Source organism: Ceratina calcarata, unplaced genomic scaffold, assembly GCF_001652005.2.
Source record: "Ceratina calcarata isolate Rehan_Ccalc_2016 unplaced genomic scaffold, ASM165200v1 scaffold117.2, whole genome shotgun sequence".
NCBI classification, from domain to species: domain Eukaryota; kingdom Metazoa; phylum Arthropoda; class Insecta; order Hymenoptera; family Apidae; genus Ceratina; species Ceratina calcarata.
This window is the reverse complement of record NW_017132657.1, coordinates 617,162-638,818: the sequence shown is the minus strand read 5'-3', so window position 1 is coordinate 638,818 and position 21,657 is coordinate 617,162. Positions and strand designations below refer to the sequence as shown.

Genomic DNA, 21,657 nt, shown 5'->3' with positions numbered 1-21,657 from the left:
GGTTTCAAGGTATACTACAAATAATTATTATGGATAATATAATGAAGCTTGCGAGTCATTGCCTGTCCACGCATTTCACGGATAGAGTTGCAGAATAAAGTAGCTCATGGCCTGAGACACAGTCAAACATTTATTGTTAATCTATTAAATACGTATTTCTAACGAGGCGAGGGATTAAGAAACAAGTAGAAGGGAAAGGAGGAGGAGGAGGAGGAGGAGAAGAAGAAGGGATCGTTAAGGGACGTAACAGGAAAAGTCCAGCAGGAGGAAATCAAGAGGGGGATGATTTAGCCCATTTATGACTGCTCAATCGACTTCATTATCGTATCGTTCTCCCCAAACATTCTTTGATCAGTATATCTGAAAATCAACCGACCTACCGCGTGACTCGAGCATAAATGGGTGAACTATCAACGCAATGGACACCGTGTCGAACGTCTCGCTTCGCCGATCGGAAGTCGTCGTCCGATTCGGTTACCCTTGCCAAATTAAAAGTGGTTCGTTCTCAGTCTTCGAAGTCTGTAGTTAGCTCTCGTGTACGAAAATAAAGTCATCAAAGGTTCTTTATTATTATTATTCTTTTCTCTCTCTCTCTCTCTCTCTCTCCCTTTCTCTCTCTCTTTTGAGTTCACACGGTTCGCGGGAATCGCTCGATTGTTTTTGTCTTTTGGTTAATTTTCTGAGATGCACGACGAGACTATCACGGAATCGGTGAAACGGTTCCGTTTAATGCCATCGCCGACAACTGTGGCCGCTCTGTTAAATGGCTCTCGACATTTCGGAGACCTTTAATTTGTACTTTTAATGTGAAGATACCTGCTTGCCATAGACGGCATCGTGCGACGCGTTTGTCCTTAGCGAGAATCCTTCCAACGAAACGATGGATTTTTACCTTTTTTTAAGATCTTTTTTTATACGTCTTTTCGTATATGATTTCGACAACAGAATCTACAGCACAATGATTATAAAACGAATAAAAACAGAATTTGTAAAGGATAGTTCTGAAGCAATTCTATAATTAATGAACATGTCTGTACGTTCGGGAGCTTTTCAGTAATCTCGTGCGTATCAGGAACAGTCGGAAACCCATGTAAATTGAAACGTTCCTCAATTTCCCTCTCGTCGTCGGATCTTCTCTAACCGTCAAGCCGCAGAACGTGTCCATTTATTCGAGCGTGAAATAGTACATCTACGTACAACGTGTGTATATAATACGTATGTATCTGTCAAATTACACGACGTTATATAGAGTATCAACAGAAAGCAGATTTCGTTAGGAAATGTCATCCAGGAATAAATGTCTCCTTGGTTTACTGTCCGCGTTTTATTATTTCAGAGAACCTGAGCGAAATTCTGCACCGAAAACAGTCGCATCAATAAAAAAAAAATGATATTTATAATAATTGTGTTACTGTCATCGCTTTTGCCGAATTATCAACGGGTATATTCTCGCGTAGGATACGGGAACACGCGCGTGAACGGGGCCGCATTGAGAATCAATCCGCACCCCACCTCGGAGATTCGAGCACGAGCTCCGCAGTTCCGCCCTTATACATACACACACACTTTTTCTTTCTGCTGTGAGCTGAGCGCTGCTCGAGAGACGATTCATCTTTTACGTTCCCCTGAGTTTGATTTCAACGTGAACATCACAACCTCGCGCGCGCTCTTTATTTTTCTGTCTATCTATAATCGTTCACACGTTACTCACGCATACGTTCTTTCTCTGCGCGTTCACGGTTACGCACGCGGGAAAAAGGGAAAACTCTCTGCAAAATAGACGATGCGGGAGAACGGGGAGAATGAGAGGGCAGGGTCGTTCGTCAACGCGCGTTCCTCTCGCGAGTTCGCAGAGGGCTTCGACGTTCTACCAACGTTCTTCATCGTCCCCCAAGTCGTTTGAAATGTTCAATACCACCTGATAGCAATACCACAAGATTTATCTTGGAATATTGCATGAATTAAAAAAGAATTTGTATTACAATTCTTCACTACATTTTATTAGAACATAATTAACTTTGTTAAAATTAAGTAAACTGTGCTGGAACACACTTTCAACAATATATAATATAATAATGCAACAGAATATTCAGTTTAAACTGATTAACTTCAGAATTTGAAACACCGTAACAGAGTTATAATTTATTTTATGGTTTTAACGATCGAAACTCTGTATTATTAGTATTCCTTCCAAATTGTTTCGAAAATACATTTAATCACATTCGTTACATGGAGAAATGAAAATTTCCATTGCACCTGTGAAATTACTCGCGAGAGAAACGAGGAATGAAACGAAAGCCCTGAACATACGAGTACACGAGCTGGTGTACACGTACGCTGGAATGTACAATATCATATACATATTATATATTATACTTATAATTTTTTTCTTTATATATATATGTATATATATAGATGAACGTATAAAGAAGTAAACTCGTCAGACTTATGATTTTATGCATAGGTCAGAGGTTCATCGTCAACAAAGGAATTAGCGTCCTCTTGCCCATCGCAAAATGGCATCTGCCAATACGTCAAGGTGAGCTTTCGTCTGGAACAGAGACAGAGAACAAACGTTTGCTTCTGATAGAGCAGCGCTTGCAAGATCGCAAACGTCGAACGCAGCCCCGTCGAACGACGTTTCTGCACGAGCTAGCAAAGTTACATTTACTATGAATTTTAACAATGAAACGATAGAAATATCTACGGTGAATCTCATTATTTAAGATACGGAGAAATGGGAAGAAAACATTTATCGTTTATAGTCTTTTAATCATAAGAGAATAAAACATGACGATCGGAGGAGATAATTTGAGCATAGAGCAAAGTTTCATTAAAAAATTGTTGCAAGGAGGCATTTCGAACCCCGCTCGTCGCACAATAGAGAATTGATTAAACTCCTTAGTTCGGGAACATTTTCCTTTAACGTCTGCGCGCAAGTTCGGCGGTACGTCGAAGAAAATCCAATTCGCCGCGCGAGTCGGTCGCGTCTGACTTTTAATCAGTTCCCGTGAAACGCCCACGCCGATCGGGCCAGTTCCCCGTTTCGACAACACGCAGCCAGTCCCGTTTCCGTTCTGCGTACCAGTCTTTCCGTTCCGACGGGAACTAGGAGAGCCGGGGGTAGCAGAGAACAGAGAGAGAGTGGCGACGGCGGCGCGCGGCGCGGCTCGGCCAGGCAGCCGGAAGGAAAAGAAGCGAATATCGATTTCAAAGAGGCGGCGGTGAAACCGGGGGCCAGAATCACCCGGAGGGAAAGGTCAACCGTTCGCCGGATGTTAGGGATGATAAATCCGCGAGAGGGCGAGACATTGCTCAGATTTCCCTCTGGTACGTTACTGTTTTTCCCTTTTCCCTTTATCTCGTTTTATACTTCCCCTCCTGTTTGCCAGTTACGTTAAACGGTTCGTAAGAGGCGCACTATTGATTAAGCGAATTATGACTCCGATATTGTTTGCCAAATGAAACAAGTGGATACACCGTGCGGGAGCGATCGACTATTTGCTTATCCTGTCGTGGAATACACATAATTTAAATTGTAGATACCGGGATACGTTTCTGTACGCCGCGCAACCAAATGGAAACTGTTTGGCACATAGATTGTAGATCGATTTCCTACTTAATTAACTAACTGTTTGTACAGTTTCATTTGATTTTTAATACGCGATTAATCTGGGTAGATCCTTACCGAACAATCTCTACGCGGAATCCCGTAACAGAATTTTCATCATACTTTGTAACTACTAAATTTATTTAGTTTCATAATGGAAACAAGTCGTAACTTCGTTCACCGAGAGAAGTTTGTATAATTACGGAAAGTGCATAAAAGTTTTTTATAACGTTCGCCACAAAATACTGAATTGCGTTGCATCATTAAGCTGCTTTCAATGACGATTTAATATTGATGCGTACACTCGGTAATAATAGTGTGCAGTTACTGCGAAATAAACAATCGCCATTCGTAATTGTGTTGCATGTTACTATTAATTAATTAAGTGTTTGCACACTTCATAGTGAACAGTCCTCTCTGTAGTCAGTATCGTAGCTTAGTAGAAACTCTCTTATTTAATGAGGTACGTTACACAGAAGTGCAAGACTGCTGAGTTCACACAAACTGTTTCCCTCGCCTTTTATAAATTTCACCAAGTCCATTACAACGTTTGATAAAAAGAAGATAGTCAAGCTCAACAGTGAGTTGAAAGTACTCCAGGTGGAAAGTAAATATTTTTGATAGATTGACTGACTCGTTTTAACTTAGTTCATCGGTGGAACGTTGGCAAAGTATGATCGTGAGTAGCGTGTTTATGTAATTAATGTGTAAGTTTAAACTCGCATTTGTTCCTCAGAGATGTTGTCGCTGTCTGTGTTATGTTCTTTACGTTAAATGAAATGGTTGTATCATAAATCTATAATAATCATACTAATGTGTAACGTTAGTTTCACGTACCAATGTTCGTCTTTCAATCTCTAAAGAGTTCAATACTATTCTTCAATTGATGTTGAAGAAAACTTACGATTAAAATTGTACCTTCATATTCTATTTGCAATTTGTATTTGCAAATGTAATTGTATTGCATGTTGACTAGATTGTATCTGCTTTTGTATTGTCTATCATTCTGTTCATAAATTCTTTACTTCTGTTCCACATTCAGGTTTCTCAGAAATAAAATTAATTCAATGTACTCTGTTTAATGAAGCAGTAATCTTGGGAACTCAGAGAGTTGAACAATGAAAAGTACAGGACAGGAGATTTATTGACTTGTTTCTTATACTGCTGTTTACTTGAAATGCTTAATTATGATTTCTATGTAAAAGGTTCATGATTAAGAGGAACGCTTCGCAGAGGAAAAAAGAGGAACTTGGTCAATCTATACATCTCATTAATTCCGAGTGTTGTCTGGAAACCTTTCATCCAAGGAACTCGCGTTTCACGTATTTCAAGCTCATCAGCCTTTGTGTACTCGTTCCACTTTTCGAGCGTACTTTTGCGTGAAACTTATCTCTACGAGCGACGCGACGGCAACGGTGCAAGTAGCCACGGAGCGGGTCTAATCTCTCTCATTCATCGACTCGCGTTCCCCCGTCGCGTCGCGCCCACCTTCCGCACGTGTATCCTCGTGGAAATCAGAAGCAATTGTTTTCTTTCTATCCCCCTTTTCTATCTCTGCCTCACCACCTTCCATCCGGTCGGTTGTTTTTTCTACCGTCGGGAAAGCTGGCAGAAAAGCTAAGCTCAACGCCTTCGTTGCAACGGCTACAAAGTACGTTGGAAGACGAGGTTTCTTACAGATCTACACTCTCTTACCGTTAAACGGCGTAAATTGAGATTCCCGGTTAAACGAGGATTAAGTTCGAGTATTTGAAAGGCTCTCAGAGTCCTGAGAGGCGCGCAATTGGGTGCAACATGAGCAAAGCTTGAAACAATAAACATTGGAAATCATTCATGAAGAAATTCTTCCACATTTATCTGAGACATGAAACCGTAGAATAAATAATGAATACCTAATAAAGAATATAAAATAAACATAAACGTATAACTGTAATTACAATTCTACAAAATTGTAGGAATTATATTAAATACTTTCACATTAAAGCAGTTATTAATTTATATCACCGGAAGATATTATTCACGTTTATAACAATGTAAAGCAATATAATTGATAAATAAGGACTAAGACGGATTATAAATAAATGAAGGATGATACCGATATGAAAATCGTGGATAATAAAAATAATCAAAAGTCATCGACGTTCCCGTTTTAACTTTTAATTGCGGATGAAATTCAAGGATATCGGCCGTGCATGCAGATACGCAGAGTTTCGTATAAGAACCGCAGGGCAATTGTGGAATATTGATAGTGTTGTATTTACGGACCAGAGCTGGTCACGGAACGATTGATTAGAGAGACTTACAGTTTTGTAAAACATGCAGGCTTGCCTATCCTCGTCCTCGCCTGTAGGGCAGTCTATGAAACCGTCGCATAAGGCGTGATCGTCGATGCAATGGTATCTTCCCATTCTGTCCGCCGTGGGACATGCGAACCTTTCCATCCCCTCGTCCGAGATTGGACACTCTGCAAAAGGAACGATTGCGAGATTACAGCCAAGCTCCCAATCAAAATACGATGCTATTCTTCTACAGTCTACGTTGTCGCTAAAGCTTTGTAATTTATTTGATATACTACTCTGTCATGTTGGAAATTCACGGTCTCTCTATTTTTCGCTTCAGATGTCCATCGGTATTTTTGTAACTATTTATTTTTGCCACACTAAGTACGTCTCACGAGCTATTCTTAGATCACAATGACTCGCTATTTTTCTTTTCACGGTCTTCTATTTATTCCTGTTACTTCTGATTTAGAACGTTCCTGTTGCTTTATTTAATATATTTTGCCAATTTAATAATAACATTTCATACGATCGGTATTGGTTTTCGTTTTCCCGACGTTCTGCTCGTTTCCAATTTCCCTTTGTACCCTCAATTTCATTACTTTCCTTTTCCCTTTTCGTGTAACTTTTTATATATTTTATTTTCTATCGTACAGCTAATATGCGTTCTATTTGTCGCCTCGCCTATCTGTCCCGTGTTTCTTGGTATTAGCATTTCTATTAATTTTCGACATTCGTATCCAGGTTTGTATAATTTTACTATTACATTGTTCTCCCTATCGATCCGCGTACTATTTTTATGCAAAAATTGACGCAAACCCTTCAAGGATCAGCCCACGATGGCTGGCTGCGCTGTTTCTTCTCCCCGCGACGCGAAATTTCCTAACGCAAGGTTGCGAGCCACGTATGAAATTCAAAGGTATGGGAAAAATACCAAGGTCCTTGTTAACGTTTTCATTTTATCGATTCGCGGTGTTCTACGCGTTGTTTCATCGCGCAGCGTAAGAACGCAACCGCGTTTCCACAAAATTCATCAAAAGCCAACATGGACATGATTCTTTTTGCTTGCCTTCAACTAAGTTAGCTACGTTTGACACGTTACGAGAATTAAGTAAATAAATGAATTACAAAAAGGTTTTCAAAAATGTTTTCGCGCAAATCATTTATGAAATTCCAAGAATTTTTTATCTTTGAATTTAGTTAAAAGCATTTTAATATTGCTTTTAATTATTCAATGCAATTGTTACTTTAATATTAAAGCGTGCGAATGTCAGTATTACAAATGTATGGGAAGATAAAGAAAAAAATGTCTTTCTACTTTTAATATTATCTGCGTCCACTCCAATTTGAACAATTGACTGGAGCATTGGAATGCTTATTAAATATGAAATCTGATTACCGAGAATCAGGCAGCTTATTTCTCCTGTCACGCGACGCTCAAATAGTTTTTGCATGGCGACAGGAGAGTTGCAACATAATAATACAGGCATTCATTAGTAGAAAAACCGAATTTAGAATCGAATTTCAATTTCGACTCAGCGAAACGTCGCTTACGAGGTATTTTTATTCTGTGCAACCGTATTCACGTTCGGCTTATATCCCTGTTCGGCCCGTTTCGTCGGCTTATTTGCCTGAGATCGATTAGGGTGAACGAGCTTGAATGTGACATCATCCCCGAAACCCCGGGCTCCGTCGGCGGGAAGAAAAACAGGCTAGAAAAATACCCCAGAGAGTTTAAAAACTTCCATTAGCGTACTCCTTTCCATAATGCGTTCATTATTAATGAACCGAATAAAAGTTGGAGCGAGATGAGTAATTTCCCGCGTTCCGAGCAAGACTGTATTAATTCCACTTCTAAAAATTTCATCCCCGTCTAATAAGTATCTTCCTACATCAAATTCTTATTATTCCTTTTTCACACTTCTTCAACCATAGTTTTTTTTTTGCTTAAATTAATAAGTCGACGAATGACATTAAAGAAATAATACTCGGTTTTAAAACCTTTCAAGTGAATCTCAGAATTTGTCACGTGCAAAGGGAGTTTCAACTAATTTCCATCAGGCAATGTCAATCGATCTCTGACGAAGCTTTTGTTACGCGAGTGAATCGAATAAAGAATAAGCGATCTTCGCCGTGGCAGTCCCTGTGACGTTTCCGTTCCAGTGAAAATTCCACGGGAACGCTCGCCGAGTGAGCGAGGCCGGCCAACAATGCTCACGGACTATTTCCGATAATCCTCCGTGGTTGCAGCTGAATCGCCACACCCTGCACCCTATGCGGAACGCGTGTCGTCTGTGTCCGTTCACTCCGACGAAACAAATCGACGGAAATATCGCCGCCGAGCCAAGGTCGCGCTTCCGCTTTCTTTAGATCCGCGGCCGATTTAACTCTATTTTCCGTCGTATCGAGTCGCCATTGAATTGAGTTTAATCCGCTCTCCCCGCGGCACGGAGAAAGAGAAACGAAATTCATTAGATTGGAATTTGAAGGACCGGCTATGCAGATGGCGGCGAGTGTTTCCTTTTTCCTCTCTTATTCAAACTGCTTTTATGTTACGGGATCAGAACGAAGCTTTAAGACATAACGAAGGAGGCACGGACACGACTAAAGACGATTAAAGTTTGTAATCCAGTGCAAACGTCCGTAAGCACCACTGCCGGCGGACAACTCAGGGACGATCCGTCCGCGATGCTTTCGGATTTTATAGAAACGGAACGAGAGGCACCGGATTTGACGGCTATGACATTTCAGACTTCTCTTTGCATTGTCATACAAGGAAAAGAGTGCTTACTTCATGAAAAATTTCGTTTACACCGAACAATAAATGATAAGAAAAATAGAAATAATCGAGATAAGATTTTTTTTATAAAAAGCAATGAACTTTTACATTATTTTGCATTGAACACGCGATGCGTAAACGATGATAATCATTTGTTCACATATCTGCTTTTTACTGTGGTAATTTGCATATTCTGCTTTTAATGACGCATTAATTATGAACACGCGCCGCAAATCTTTCTACATTGACTCGTTAATAAGCATAAGTTAATTACAGACCGCACGGACAATTTGCCATTTAATTAACAAACAACGTGCGGAAACAATTAAGGAGCGCGGCGCTTTTATCAAAGTACGGAAGGTGGGAGGTGAAAAAATGTCAGCAAGTAACTAGATAACAAAAAGTAATGCGATTTGCATCAAAAAGAGACCACCTGCTCTCTCAATTTATTCGTAATTACGTTTTAACGCCGTTAAGGGGTAATAAAAATCAACGATGACAGTAAATCGTGGTCAGGGCTGGCGGATGAAAAACTAAAAGGGAAATTGTGCTCGCTTAAAGTTTCACGAAAAACGGGAAGACGGGGAGTCCGAAAACTTTTCCATCCTCGAATCACGAGGATGTGTGCGTGCATCGTTGAACGGCCGCGTCTTCGATCGCGTTTTCTATTTTTGCAGCGTACCGATTTTCTGCCGGCGCGGCGCGGCGTGACGTACAGGAGGAGAAATTGGTATCGCGTGATGACACGCGTAACCGGGCCACGGCGGCCCGCAACAGGTGCGAATACCTCGAGTATCGGTAATAGTAACCCGGTAATTGTAGTCATGCCAACATGTCCGTTCGGTTATTGGTTATAGTTATGGTTGCATTCGATGCTTTATACAAAAATTGACGTATAGAAGAATAGATCATTCTGTAAATTACATTTACAGTGTACACATTTAAGAAACGAAGCAGGAATACAATTTTCTTTTACACTTCGCTTTCTGCTTTTATACTCTCTTATACTACGTGCATTCTCTATGCCTTTTACCCAATCTGAATTTCGTAAAAATATAAGAAGCTCATAATTTAGCAATAATTCTGGTGTAACATGGTTGTATTCGATATTCTAATTTTTTAATCAAAATGAAATATGTATAAGCAGTGATTTTATTGAATGGTATTATGCTACTATTGAATTATTATTGTAATTAATTTATGTAGCGAACTATTGTGCATTTTGCTTACTTGTTTGTCAACAGTGATATTATACATGTTAGCGAGAATTGAGTTCGTATATCACGGATCACTTCAACATCGTGTCAAAATATCTAATTGATGTCTTTGAACAATCAATATCACAGATTTCTATTGTAAGAACTCTAAAGATAGATTTCATATTCAGAAATTTCATACAACACAAGAAGGTCTATGTTTAGATCATGATAGACTACGCTGTATATGTAAGTATGTACCCTTGAGGATAGAAAAATTGCATTCGATCTGGGTTTACCGTATAAGTATCGTAATTGGACAAACCGATAATTCGTTGATCATCAAATTAATTAACTTTAATGTACCCGCGAGACAGACTGGTCCTCCTCCACTATTTAAACTTTGTCGCTATACCTATAGACTTTAGATAATCCAATCTACGGAATTATAGTCTTGCGAACTATTGCAACAACAGACTAAATTCTTTACACAGAATATAAATGTTTTCATATCGAGATCACATACGATCTTCAAGGTAGAGTTAACGTAGTCAAAACAATGCACCAGTTTTGCACACTGTTATTACACACAGCTTTTTCAAAAAATTTTGAGACATTCTCACAAATATAATATAATAAAATGAAATTCTACAATAAACAAAATTTCAATCAAAATATATATATGTCAGTTTTAATTCTCTTTGGATTTTACAGACATACATTTTAACCGAATTAAAGATTAAAAGATGTACAATCATATAATGTAGGTGTTAGAAAAATTAGGTCATATGTGTGTCTCTTAATTCGGTGGACGATCATGGTTCATTATAGTGTAAATGACACTGCTAGAAATTAATTTAATATACCCGTCGTTTCATCTCTATCTTGTTTCAGATCAATGATTCTATCGTTCCTCTGTGGCCCCGCGATTATTAATCAAACATTACATCCAATATTCGTTAATGGTTGCATTGTGCACGAGATGAATTATTTCTACCTGATATATTATTTACAGGCGGTAATAATACGCCATAGCTATTTTCTATGGTAGTGCAATGTACAACGTGACGTTAATGCTATTAATAACACGTGCCATACGTTACTGAAGAATGGGATTACACGAATTTGCATATCAGTAGCTTGGACTAGAGCAGTATAAAGTAATGCCACGTTTACTGTATGATGCAATAAAGAGTAACCTGCGCCGTTGTTACACCATTCTCGTTTTACATCTGTGTTCATTTTTGTTTTACATATATTCGAGGAAACTGATGGTAACGTAGAATTAAAAAGCGTACCTATCAATTATCGTTACATTTTCATTAACCTGTGCAAAACGAGCTCCCATTCAAGCACCCTTCGGCAGAGCAAGTATTCCATTATCAGCCCTAAAAGAAAAAAATGAAACAACCCCTTGAATTACCTCAATCACTTCTACTGGAAACGTTTCCCTTCGCGGAATACCGTTTCCTCCCAAAACCGCAAAACCAATCAGAACCACTCATCATCGCTCGTAATTGCTATGATTAATCATCGTATCTCAAATAGGACGTCTTTGCACTGCTATCATATTTAAGGGATGAAACTCATATTTACCACTACATATATATATTTTATATAATATTCTAGTCGTATCAATTATTATATTATATAAATAGATATTATATAATATATAAAATTTGGATTAATTTTAGTAGCATTTGTTCGGATTTTAATAGCATGATAGCATTGTTTGGATTTTAATAGCATTTGTTCGACACATGAGCACGATATTTTATTTTGTTTAAAGTCTCCTTAGAATGAGGAAGTTTTTATGTAGACCTACCCCGCGCGCGTTCAATCTAAACTTCTTTTCTGCAATTAAAACAATTTAATTTGTTCGATGGTGCAGCTGTTATTTAATCGGCGCGTGCAAACCGGCGACTATCAGCCGGGCGAAACTCGATAGAAACCGTTTTAACGGCCGCAGCCGCAGCCACCGGAAGGTCACTCGAGCGAAATTAATCCTCGCGACTCCGCGGCCGAGTCGAGGCGGAAAAAAAAATCATTTTTCATTCTACCTTTCCGCGGAAACGAATGGCTATCGCGTGAGCGTGAGCGCGGGTGAAACGGAACCGACGATTAAATTGTCACTTCGGCGTAATCCGTCGCCAGATCGGAGAGAGTCTGGGCGTGCCATCGCGATCACCAGCCGCGATAAAAGTCATTAAACAGCATCGCAGGTCGCGGCCTCAGGAATCGATATGCGCTAATGAGCAAAAAACTCTACACTAATTATGTGTCGCCGCGTCGTTAATTAAGCCGACGCTACGGTTAACGGGACATCAACGGTTACAGTTTTTTCGGATTACCGTAACTCTTGAGATAATCAATAAATTAGGACGATTTATAATCAATCGATTGGGAAAATTGCTAGATCGATGTGATTTTAATTGACACTGATAATTAAAATGTAACATAACAGAAACTGAATGGTAAGTAAAACGAAATTTCACCTCTCTACGTTTCTAGCACAAGCAGCAATTAGTTTAATGTGTTTCATCATACGTCGAGAAACGAATTCACTAACGACGGAAATTGAAATATCGTTTATCGAATAGAGTTCCGAGGTTCTCGGTGTGAAAAGGGAAAATTGGTGTTCGCAGCGGTGACACCGAAAGGACGACCCGCAAAGAAATTGCTCTCCATTTTTCGACGTCATCTCTATTCAGTCGCTCCATTTTTCACGCGAGATGAAAAATTGTTCCGTTCTTAAATTCGGCCGAAGGTGTCCATTCAATTATATTTCACCAACCGAGTTTGAGGGTTCGTCAGGACGGGAGATGATGATGCCTGCTGGAAACTCTATCGTTCGCAAAATTGAGCAATTTTCTGTTTCACTGTAGAGGTGCTCGAAAATTGTTCAACTCCTTCGCCGATACGGTCAGCCGATTCCCAGCTTCGGGGTATCGTTCGTCAATTACGTAATCGAAATCGAACGCGCGCGTGGGATTAAATTCACTACGCAGGAATTCTGAAAACCGAAACTGAGCTTTCCAACAGCCTCGAACAGACCTCGAACTCCGCGGTACATATATGTAGCCCGAGCACAGTGGATTTAAAGTAAACAGGAATAGATGACACACGGAAAACGAAAAAGCGATGACGCGACGCGACGCGGTCATGGACGAAGTGTAATGGAAACAACTGCGACGCATCCAGTGTTTGAAGAACGGTCGGAACTGCACCGAAAATTTGGGGAACGATGTCAGGCGGATGCAAATGAACACTGAAAAGTTCCCGCCCGAATTTCGGTGGTACGAGTTTCAAGGATAATCCGCGTGTATTACGAAAGATGTGAATGGATCGCGTAATTACCAGCGTCGAAATTGAATTTTCAAACGCTTACGGACAGGCGTCTTTGTTAAGTGGTGAATTTCGTAAATTGCACGTTGAGTTATTCCGCGGTCCGCTGAATGGACTTTGGTTAATAGGATAATTAGAAAATGTCGGTCATAATTAGGAACGAAGTCTATTAACACTGAAACGTGAGATCTTCACGAACATCAACTCCGGTTAAGTGAATTGTGTGGTCAATTTCTCGGAGAAAGATTCTTTTATAATTATTCAGAAAGTGGATTTAAGTTGCCACTCTATCACGTTCTCATAATCAAACACAGCTGGTTGATTTATAAATATCACAGAGGAGTTTCATTTATTCTTTCATTTATTTTATATCATGTACGTTACTCGAGACCGGCGATACTATCAAATGAGTAAGAAGTCTGAAATTCTTGTTATTTACGTGAGCGCTCGATTTTCGTTTGTCGTCAATAAAAGGTTGTTTTAGCTGAGTTTAAAATTCCGAATGTCTGTCGTAGAACGTGCACTTTTAGTTCACGAACTTATTTCTCGTTTCAATCTTATTTTTCTCTTTCCAGTTTACTCACTTATTTCCTATTACCATATTGAATAAAGCCTCTCCCTGGTAATTTATTGACGTACTTCGATCGATCACAGAATTTTGTTAAATTCGACGAAACTATGGATTAGTGGACCGATGGATTTCACATGGAAATATTTTAAAGAAAAATAACAGAACCTAACAACCCCATCTTTCGACTATCATTTACGATCATATCTTCTCTTAGCAGTTAATTTACCTTAATTCGTTGCATACATTTGGCACTAATTACTGAATATGGTAATTTTCACTCAAGTACATCTGTGATGTCTCTAACTTTATGTCAAAACATCAAACGTATATTTCGTATGACAACAGATTATATCCGAAACTTGATTGAGCATAATTGTTCTATTCAACAATAATAGAGGCGAGTTGAAGCGCGTATCGATCGCATATTCGCAGTTATATTGCAAAGGTGAGACGAAATCTACTTAATCCAGGTTAATCTAACTAACCAACCAGGGCTCGAGCATCCACAAACAATTCCAATTATCCATAGAAACGGCAGGAAGATTAATAGTCAGACTCACCGATTTGTGGGACATCGAATTGTATGCTTCCCCTGATGGATCTCAGCATAAGTTGAGAAGCAATGTTGATGCCGTTCCCGGGGGACGACGGCGGTTGAGCTAGATGTTGGTTCGACTCTCCGGGGACGGCGATGGAGCGACGCCCTACAGGCATTTGGCCCCTCTTTCCTCTGTCGAAACCGAACGGCAGCCTCGGCAAGAATGCGGGCCCGTTCTGATAATCCCGCTGCTTCGAGTTCGGGTCAGTCTTCAGGTTCGCACCTATAGTGCTCATCTTCTGATCGAATAGATCGTCATAGAGCGATTGTCTAGTTTCCGCCTGGACACTCCTCCGGCCAGTCTCCTCGTCGCATTGTTTTAAAAGTATAATAGGCAGGCTAACCATATTCTTCGAATGTCTACAATCGATCCTCAGCTTCTTTCCACGCGGACTCAGCAACGGGCCGCCGACCGGTTCGCCTGGCTGCGTGCCGGTGTTCGCGTACTTCGAGTTAAGCACGTTCATCATCGCCGGTGCGAACAACATCGTCTCTCTAGAATCCCTCATCATATCGTCGATGAACGGTAAGTACGGCGTCCACGACGACATCCGCATCTCTTCGTTCAATAGTAACCAATTGGAAAGATCGTCCCGGCGAGACGACGCGTCAGGGTTGAGTAGCAACAGGTTATTGCCGACTGAGTTCAGTTCGCTCTTCCTACGGATACCGCCGTGCCGGTAGTCCTGCTGGTCCTGCGGTACGATCACTGGGCGATTGCCGACGGCCAGGTCCAGACCTTGTCCCACGTACGTGAGAAGCCAGAACATGCAAACCGCCATCATATGTATGCGTTGCGTTTCACCGGGATTCAACCGGGTTTGGTTGATCGCTCGCTTCTTTCACCGTTTCTCAGCTTCGATCGTTTCCTCTGTATCTCTAGTTTCTTTAGTCTATTTCCTCTCTGCGCCGATCTTCTATCGAACGCGATGCTACAGGTTGCACGTCCAATGGTTGCTCGCCAATTGAAAGGCACAACTCTGAGTTTTAGGCCGACTTTTCGTTTAGCTGTGCGGGGGAGGAGAAGAACGACTTCGTAGGGTGGGGGGGACGCGAGCGAGGGAAGAAAACGCGGACGATGAGCGATGACCGGCGATCAATCGATAACCGCGTAGGCTTCGTCACATGGGAGACGACGATTCTTAAACACGTTCGGTTACTCTCGTTCTCCGTTTCCCAGCTACCGTCCGCTTTCTCATCGAACGTCTAAGCGTTCTTCACGGTGGGAAGGAGCGGGCAAGAGAGAAAAAAAGGACGAGCACACACACACACACACGCAGGCACGCAGGGGCGCGCGTGTCCTTTCTCTGTTCTCGACTCGGTTTGATCCACGGTTCCCGCGGGATTTCGCTAGCCCCGCATTTCCCGCAAAATTCCTTCCCAACGCTGATTCAACCTGAGTCAGGCACTCGACGATTTCCGCGTCCTGAAAATCAGGTCGTTAGTGTAAAGAAAACACGACAGATCTTTCAGCCTGTGCTGGTTGATTTTGGTGGTGATGATGATGAGGGTGCTGGCGCGTGTGTCTCGTTTAATTATTGTCTGCCGAGGGTGATCGGCGGTGCCAGCGGTGCTCGCAGATGCTTTCAAGGTGCTCGTAACAAGGTGCACAGTGCGGGCAACAATGAAACCCGATCGATCGGCCATGGTTACGTGCTCGTGATTCGACTATCTTTCTCCTGGGCCTTCTGGGTTCACCCTCGCCGCCTCTTCCTATTCCCCGCATGACGATTGCTTCCCCTTATCGAATCGAACGATCGACCTTTATGCTAACATGCTAAGTGCTCCACCCTCTGTCTCTCGAACACGTTTTCACGGCAAGTTCCAAGTTCCGGGATTCCGCGAGGAACGCTGCCGATCCGTCCGGCTCCCCCGCTGGTTCTACTCGCTTGCCAGGAGGCAACCGTGACATTTACTGATATCGAGTCGAGGCCGGTTCCAATCGGTTTCCATGCTGTTCAGCGGTTTTCACGACACGGTGCTTTTTTGGTGCCGGTGCGAGGAAGCCATTCTCTACGTGCGAGACGGCGTGCAGAGATAGAAAGAGAAAGATGTGACATCGAATTCCCCGGACAACTTTAGAGTGCGGAAAAGTGGCTATGTAGTACGAGAGAGATCAACAGGTGCCCGAAAAATGTGCAAAACCGTACTTTCCCGGTGTGAAAGGGGGAAAGGGTATTAATTAGTCGACGCAGCTGGTCGCTCGTGACACTCGAAGTAGCGGAAACGGTGAACAAGTAAATACACAGTGCACACACGCACACGCACACACATCGATCATAGATAGGTAGACGTTTGACACGACACAGACGACGCGTGTGAGAACAGAGAACAAAAAGGTGTATGTAGAAAGAGAGAGTGTGACGTGTAGACATGTAATATATAATATGCACGCACAGGTGTATGTATATATATAGAGAGAGAGAAATTATCGGATAAGGGTGCAGTTGCGGAGCATTACTCAGAGTGCCGATACGTGTGTGTAGCTTAACAAGCGCGCCTTAACGTGTATAGCTTTTCGTTTCTTTTTCTTATTATTATTGTTGTGCGAAATACTTGCTTCTGTGACTGCCTGCTGCGAAACCTTCTCTGGCTTCTCCTGGACCCTTTTCTCATGCAATTCGTTAACAGACAATTGTCCTTGTCTCACAACTCCTCCGTTCCCTGTTACACATGACACTTCCTCGAAGCCCCCAACCGATCTTCCTGACGAACTCTTCGAGACTGGCACTGGCAGCGTTTTACCACGTCCTCGGATGTACTCGTTCCTAGTTCGCTCGTGATCCTCGAAGAATTAGATCGTTTCCCCTGTCGCGAGCACCACGTTTCCAAGTTCGGTCATCGCCGACGGGCCGGGACACCTGTTCCCCGATCACGTAAACACAATATGGTGCGGACACCAGTTTCTCAACACTCGTTCGAGAAGCTTTCTGTCCGGCCTCCCGACGACGATGACGTCCGGCTCGATTCCTCGCGCGATTTCTTAAAACTCTTCGACTTCTTGAAAGAAAGCCGATCCTCTTCGACTTGTTTATAGCTCCCGATCGTCCCTCGCTTCCTAGTTGACAACGATCACTGTCTACGACGAGCTACGTTCCTCCTCGATCGGCTTCTTTTCTACCGTCGCATGCTCGCCTCGCCGAGCGGAGTTCTACTGGTGGTTCTGGGTTTCAGTTGGGTAGACGCGAAGCGGGTAGTTACGTGGGTGCCCGTGTCTTACGCGATGACCGAAGCGTTGTCGTCACCAGCCGGGTCTCGTGTCCTTTTTGGCCGGGGCAAGAAGTCGCGAAAAAACGGCGGCTACTGGCGGAGTCGGTGAAAAGGAGGTTGCGGCCGTGGATGTTGCTTTGTTGGCCGAAGGTCGAGGGATGGAGGATCGAAGGGTTGGGACGGTGGGTTAGTTTAGCGAGTGAGCTGGCTGGCGCCCTCACCAGAACTAACTCCCACGCTGCGCGGCAAGAGTCACCGGGTCTAATACACCGCGCATCCACCCCACCACCGACACCCTTATCGGCGATCTTCTTTTCTCAACCCCGGTCTACCCTCGTCCTCTCCCTTTTCCTCTTTGCTGGCAACCCGGCCCAGGCCACCCCATGCATCGTTCACGCTTCCGTTCCGCATTGAGACGCACACACCTGCTAACACTTGTGCCTTTTTCTTTCATTCTTATCACTCCCTGTCTTTCTATCTTCAGCCAATCCGTCTCTCTCTTTCGCTGTTCTTTAATGTGCTCTTTGAATCTCGGTGTTGTGTGCGACGTAACCGGTGTCTGGGGATTGTAGGGGTCGGTTTTTAATTGTATGAGTTTGGAGATGCGTGGGCTGGCTGCTCGATTCAGGCAACGTTTCGGCGAGCTTAACAGCTGTTAACGCCGGTTGAGATGTACGCGAGTCAGTACCAAAAGCGGATCATAAAATTTTAATAAGCTCGCTTCAAACATCTTTCGGATACCAGTACAGTTTTCCTGAGTAAAATTAACAGCTGTCAATCATGGAGAGATGCAAAGAAACATCTAAAAAGTTCGCTTTTGAGATTCTAATTTCTTCTTAAAAATTTCAATGGGTAACGCAAAATTAAAAAGCGTCGAACTTCTGTGTCAGGAGATTTCGAAAACAATACAGAATTACATTTTAGTGGAATAGTTTGTATTATTATGTAAACTATGAACTTTTCGGTTTGTAGACAGGCAACATCATTTCTCCCGTTTAAAGTTATTTGGCTAGCGTTACAAATTCTACCTGATGAATGGGTCTCATCAGAATTTATATACTTGCATTTACGTATGAAATATCGGATCAGTTGAAAAATGATTCGACGTACGGCGGCACAACGCCCATTCAAGCTGCATTGATCTGTGTTACGACAGTGTGAATAAACTTTATGACGTTGAAACGTGTTTTACGCGACAAGAGCGAACACGTTCGTATTGGGAATACGTATCCCGACGCGACGCACGAAGCACGTCTAGCTTTGATTGATGAGCATCACCATTCAGCGTTGCATACGCTTTACAAAGCGCGGTAATCGTTATTTACTTTGCTTTCACGAAAGTACATAAGGAAATAGGCGAGAACGATTGCGGCACGCTGTGATAGACGTCTCTAGGTGGGATTTAATACCACGAAACAATGGATGATTAGGTTAATGCATAGGACTTTAATAGACTTCGCCGCAGGGCTGAGAATTACTGTCAACTGTTTCTCATATTACTATCGCGCTTTTGTACTTGGGATTGTTACAACGTTCTTAATGCGTGTCACTGAAATGTCTTTAAAGTCAGATAGCAAATTGCAATGTACATTATTTTTGATACACAGAATTTTCTTCACGATATTAAAATATGTTCATTCGTTTAAATAAATCAAGATAATTGACTATTGCAATTTCTCGATTGCTATCAGATTGAATAATGAAGTTACAATTGTTCTTAACTATAATTGTTCGCTATTCGTTAATTTCTTAGAGAATTCTACAACGTAATCGCGGTTACTATTTGATAAATCGTCGACTTATCAGATTTCACAGTGTGCCGAGTTCTCGGAAATGACTTCGCGGTAAACGAGGTGTCAACATGTTTCAAAGTACTCGTAAAGTTCAATAATTAGAACAGTTTGACCAAGTTTCCCTATTTCCATACCTATCTCGCGGAACCGGGCTTCCATATTTTGATAGGGAGGGTTTACCATACTCGGCATATTGATAAGAAGAAACTTCCTTCAAGATTCCGTACCTTACTTACGTAATAGATGCTAATCCCGGGAATGATCACGTAACAATTTCCTCGGTCACTTTACGGAATAAACGTTCACTGTTTCCTTAAGACATGTACAAAATGAATAACTGCTCCTCTTTTCCTTGGCAACAAAAGGAAAATCCCGGCGAGAATTCGTAAAACGGGGAAGAAAGCCAGATATCCCTTCCGTCTATATATATGTACGCGGATATATGTATGTACATATGTATGTTCAGTTGGAAGTTTTATCCCTGAAAGGTTATGCCAGGTAGACGTTCATTCCAAAGCGATCGCTTTACCCGACTTTTCTTGCTTTTTATGCTCTCGTGGCACGACGGGTCGCAACGCGCCTTTACCTCTCAGATATTCACAGTTGCTATCATTTCCGTCTTTTTATTGTTCACCAAGATGGCTTCTCCGACTCTTCTTTTTTATTGAAATTTGTGATCCTGGCTTCTCTTGTAGACAAAGGGACGACGTTATTAACGTTTTGCAAATTTGCATTGATATAAAACACTCGCGGTTAAAGGCAAGGGAGGAAACAGAAATGATTTTCTCTCAATCCTATACTTCTCTTGTTGCGTTTTATTTAAACTTGATCCAAATTCATTTCCTTTATGGTAAATTGTATCGAAATCTATATGTAGAAGACGAAGTCTTTAAAGTAAGAGAATTACGTTATTATCAAATACTGCGTGGTTAAGTTACATAAAGGCATCGATAAGTTTCTGCGACGTTTCTGTCTAACGTCGTATCTAACAGGCGGTCCATAAGCGGCCAGATACTATTTCCCCATTGTGCTCCAGATCTCGGCTTTTCGTACTGTTTTAATATAATACGATACAATGCGATATAGTACTCAACCTTTTCCAAAATTCAAAAATATAAATGCATTCTGTTGTTATTTCGTAATGTAATCATACATTTCTACCTCTTTAATATCGTTGTTATTATTTACGATATACAACTTGCGACAATGATACTTTGCAGGCACTGACGTCCTCTACAAGAAAGATTTTACGAATTTTTCTTCTAACTTCAGTATTCAACGAGTTACGTATGATTATTTGGCATTTTATTGACATGGACAAAATCCGACCATCCCACCGTCGAAACAGCCAACTTTTGGCAAAAAGTTTCGTTTTTCCTCAATAACTCCTAAACCGTTGGCCCTACGAGAAAATTGTATAGGACCCTTCTTGTAGAGGACGACGAGATCTACAATTTCTGTATAAAAATTTTTCGCTAGCGTTAATAGCTCACGAGTTATCGACGAAAAACGAAAAAACAGTTTTTCGCAAATTACTCGTAAACTATTGACGCTAGCGTAAAGTTTTTACATGGAAATTGTAGATCTCGTCGTTCTTTACAAGAAAGGTCTTATACAATTTTATCGTAGGACCAACGGTTTAGAAGTTATTAGCAAAAAACGAAAATTTTGCCAAATCTGAAGGGGTACCCCTTGAAAAATCTCGAAAAAATGGAAAAATTTTTTTTTTGTCAAAATTTCGAAAAATGCTTTAAATAAAAGTTGTTTTTCTTCTAATTTCGATATTTAACGAGTTAAGTATAATAAATCCGCCGAGTAATTAACATTAAACTCTTAGAAGAAATTGACGTTACTTGCAGTTTACCAGGAATCATTGTCCCAAGCTGTACATTAAAAATGTGCCTGTAAAAATTAGAATAATAATATAAACAAATTTCTAAATTCGATAAATAAAGAAAATTATAAACAAATAACTTTTATTCCCAGTAGCATGATAATTTTATGAATGACCACTTAAAAACAGCTGTAGACTTCAATGCACATATTTCCCAAAGAATTTCAATCGGGTACGTGCCTGGTCGAATGCAAACCTCGGCTTGGAGAAATCGTAATACGAACGTTTTATCAGAAATTTCGCGCGTTGCAAAATGCAATCCGCTCGCGTCGATTATTTATCAACAAACGTGTTACGTTCGCGAGCCGCTCGTGTACTTCATACAAATATCCTGTTCCTCGGCATGAATTATCCCGACACGCTCGTACCTCCTGATCACATT

At 41.4% G+C, this 21,657-nt stretch overlaps 1 protein-coding gene across 3 annotated transcripts; it reads right to left on the bottom strand.

The window, feature by feature from the left end:
* Window positions 1-576: 576 nt before the first annotated feature.
* jeb (low-density lipoprotein receptor domain-containing jelly belly protein) lies at window positions 577-20,641 on the bottom strand. Of its 3 annotated transcripts, none has more exons than XM_026813157.1 (3): window positions 14,341-17,872; window positions 5,914-6,074; window positions 577-2,551 (listed from the first exon to the last, which is right to left on the bottom strand). In XM_026813157.1, exons 1-3 carry the CDS (start codon window positions 15,161-15,163, stop codon window positions 2,492-2,494), a joined length of 1,044 nt encoding a protein of 347 aa, XP_026668958.1. In that variant the 5' UTR covers window positions 15,164-17,872; the 3' UTR covers window positions 577-2,491. The 3 variants fall into 3 exon arrangements, with proteins under 3 accessions (XP_026668958.1, XP_026668953.1, XP_026668961.1); XM_026813152.1 differs by lacking the exon at window positions 577-2,551 and adding an exon at window positions 2,558-5,414 and having other exon boundaries at window positions 14,341-20,637; XM_026813160.1 differs by lacking the exon at window positions 577-2,551 and adding an exon at window positions 11,163-11,252 and having other exon boundaries at window positions 5,989-6,074; window positions 14,341-20,641.
* Between the last annotated feature and the right edge of the window lie 1,016 nt (window positions 20,642-21,657).